The sequence below is a fragment of the Helianthus annuus genome, chromosome 17 (genome assembly GCF_002127325.2).
Source record: "Helianthus annuus cultivar XRQ/B chromosome 17, HanXRQr2.0-SUNRISE, whole genome shotgun sequence".
Classification (NCBI taxonomy): domain Eukaryota; kingdom Viridiplantae; phylum Streptophyta; class Magnoliopsida; order Asterales; family Asteraceae; genus Helianthus; species Helianthus annuus.
The window spans coordinates 81,923,576-81,926,907 of NC_035449.2; the positions used below are offsets into that span (position 1 = coordinate 81,923,576).

Below are 3,332 nucleotides of genomic sequence, written 5' to 3' on the forward strand. Positions count from 1 at the left end.
TTTGAATGGCTAACTGCTTTCCACGTGTAAACCCACCCTTTCGGAGCTATGTCCAAAAGTCGACTACTCGACCACCGCTAGACAGCGTAGCACACCTCTAATGCGCGGAAAACCCGTGCAATAGGTAAAACCACCCCCCACCCCCCGAACTCGAACCCGGGTAAAACCCCGGGCCAAGCCCTCACCGAGATGTCTAATACCCAGCACCAATCGAGGATCGAACCGGCGCCTCTAAAGAGACAACCGGCCAACCAACCAACTGAGCAGAGCTGGGGTAATGGACAAATGAACCTCTATTATTTGTAAAATTTTGGTTCAAACGCGTGATTGAAAAAAACATATGGACAATATAATATTAGCATAATATTTTATAAACATAACTTCATTATCACCAAACCCTACACCCACTCATTTTCTCTATTTATACCTTCCAAACCCTCTTTATCATAAAAAGTGAAACACTACAATTTCCAGTTCTGATCTTACAAACTCTCATGGGTACCATCAAAATTCTATTTTGGTGCTTTTTGTTCGCCGGAATCTTGTTTATCCGACAAACCACCGCAAGATTCATTCACTTTAATGGTAAAACAGAAACGGTGTCTTATGTTTCCAATCCACCTTTATCATCTGCTGCTGGATATGCATCATCTTCTTTGGCTCCAGAGCCGTCGTCTAAGGGGGAGGAGGAGAACGATAAGAGTGGCGGCCACGAGGTTCATACGGAAAACCATCATCACTCGGATAAATCTGTCGCTGGCGGTGGTGTGATCATTGGTGGTCTTGTTACGGCAGCTTTTGCAACTCTTTATTGCTACATTAAGGTTACGCGCAAAAGGGATGGCAAATAGGATTAATGCTTAAGTTGTTATTGTATCTTTTTTTCTAGGATATAGTTATTCAAGTCCCATGAAATTTATAACATCAAATATACCATTTGAACATATATGATAATGGTTTTTTTTTACCATCTTGTTTTTTTCTAATTTAGTATATATACACGCAAGTGCGAAGTGTTGGATTTTAGAAAGGTGTAAAAGTTAGTAATTTGACTAATATATATGAAATGTTAGTATTTTACGGTTGAATTGTATGTTTACCTGGTTTTGTACAATTGTAAAACTATTTATGTGACTCTTGGCTTCAGTAAAAATATCATATTATAAATTATTGTTACTACTTACATTTAAGAATTTCGAAGGAAAGGCTTTTCTAAAGATTAGAGCTAGTGTTTTCTGAAAAATATAAAAGTTCAATGTTAGTGACTCATCTCAAGAACTTTTGGCAATTGAGTCTTACTTCGACCATTGAACCCACTCACGTGAGTAATTAGAAACACAAAGATTATTTGAAGAGTAAATTATGATTTTGACCCATGTGGTCATATCACTTTTACCCTTTTAGTTGAATTTTTTTTTTTTTAACATCTGAGCTCTTAACGTCTTTTTTTCTAACCCTTTTGGCCCCTAACGTCTTTTTTTTAACCCTTTTGGCTCCTAACATTTAATGGATGAGGTTAGTGTTAGGGGTCAAAAGAGTTAGAAAAAAAAAAGACGTTGAGGACTCAGATGTTAAAAACTTCTTTTTTGGGCCAAAAGGGTAAAAGTAATATCACCAAATGAGCCAAAATCGTAATTTACTCTATTTGAATAAGAAACACTTATTTTTTTATAGAATAATAATTTATAGAGATTGCTTTAAAACATTTGTTGTGAGATGATTTGTTGCTGTTAGGTCACGTCTATTTATACTAGTAGCCTCTTTTCCAACAAATAGGACTAGATCACGTATATGTATCTAGATCTTCAAGCATTTACAAGGCTTCTAGGAGCTTCCAAGTCGACTAGTCTTGATTAGTCTTCATGAATAATGTGGAAGCCTTCAAAATCTCGACATAGTATTGATTATTCTTCAGGAACTGAGCTAAACCGAGTAGACCTCTGAACTTGCTTGGTTCATTTACAATCAAGTCGGAAATCGAACTAACATCTTCCAAGCATTAAATTTTCGAGCGGGCGATTTGGTCAATCTTATTATCTAGTGTGTCATTCGGTTATAATTTGCATAGTATTTTTAATGAGTGAATACGTTGTGGCCGATGATGAGGTCGAGCAGTGGCCGATGACAGCGGCAGAACTAGCCCAAAAATTTAGGGGCATCCTAATTTTTTATTTTTTAGACCAGGGGTATCCTTTGTCTAACGGAGACGAAGTTGCGAGGTATTTTTACACTACGGAAACGGAGTTAAGGGATATTTTTAGACTACGAAGACGGGGTTGAGTGGTAGCCCGTCCTACCTCTACTAACATTGTAAGTCCGCCACTGGCCGATGAGGCAATGTGCAAACTGTTCAAGTCAACTACTATCGCTTGATGGCTTAGGGTTTTACCTTTGATTTAGTGTTAATTTTTTGATTGGGTAGATTAGGTTAATGTATGACTATAACTGTATATTTTTATATAGGGGGCCAAAATACAATATAGTGATATATATAAAATTATAAATATAGTTTCTATTTGTGTATATATAAGAATTTTAAATTAAAAAATAACTTAAGCTGATCGGAGCCGAGCGGAGATTTGCTCGTACTTGGCTTGTTTACAACCGAGCTAAAAATCGAACCGGCATTTTCTGACTAAATGGTGAGTGATTTAGACATCCCTAGACGTTACATTCACCCTCACCTAGTCAAGGTAGCTAGTGATGTTCTCGTCATTTAGGTGGTGTTTACTTTTTTAAAAAAGATCTTCACATACTCTTCTATCTTCGTCGTGCAGACCATGCGCGGACAATGCCATCTCCAGACTGTTTGTTTTTCGGAAAAAAAAATTACTAAAAAACGTCTACACAAGCTCTTCTTGGTGCAAAATTGGTCTAGACACTTCTAAGATCTTCTAAGGTCTGCAGAGGGTTAAACACCACCACCACCCACCACCACCGTCCACCGTCCACCGTCCACCACCCACCACTATTCACCACCCACCACCGTCCATCATCACCACCACCATTACCACCACCACCCACCACCCACCATCCACGTCCACCACCGTCCACCACCACTGTCCAGCACCACCAACCACCACCGTCGTCCGTACACCTGTACCAGTTTATTTTAGAAGTCTACATACGTTAAAAAACAAACAGACTTCTTCTCGTAGATTGCAGAGGGTTGGGCAACCTCTTCTTCCACAGATGTCTTCAGATGTGGTCTGCAGACTGCAAACATTTTACCTCTTAAAAAACAAACAACACCTTAGTCCTCATGATATCTCATGATCTCGTCCTTGAAGTGTCAGAACGTGTCTTTGACTTCCTAGCTCGGTTCATTAACA

General features: G+C 38.8%; 1 protein-coding gene across 1 annotated transcript; it reads left to right on the top strand.

The window, feature by feature from the left end:
• Positions 1 to 424: 424 nt before the first annotated feature.
• LOC118489196 lies at positions 425 to 1,088 on the top strand. The gene has a single exon (XM_035986882.1). It carries the CDS (start codon positions 495 to 497, stop codon positions 849 to 851), a length of 357 nt encoding a protein of 118 aa, XP_035842775.1. The 5' UTR covers positions 425 to 494; the 3' UTR covers positions 852 to 1,088.
• Positions 1,089 to 3,332: the final 2,244 nt, after the last annotated feature.

Bases quoted from the DNA above. Each gene is read 5' to 3' on its own strand.
- LOC118489196 (XM_035986882.1), top strand. From the start codon at position 495: ATGGGTACCATCAAAATTCTATTTTGGTGCTTTTTGTTCGCCGGAATC.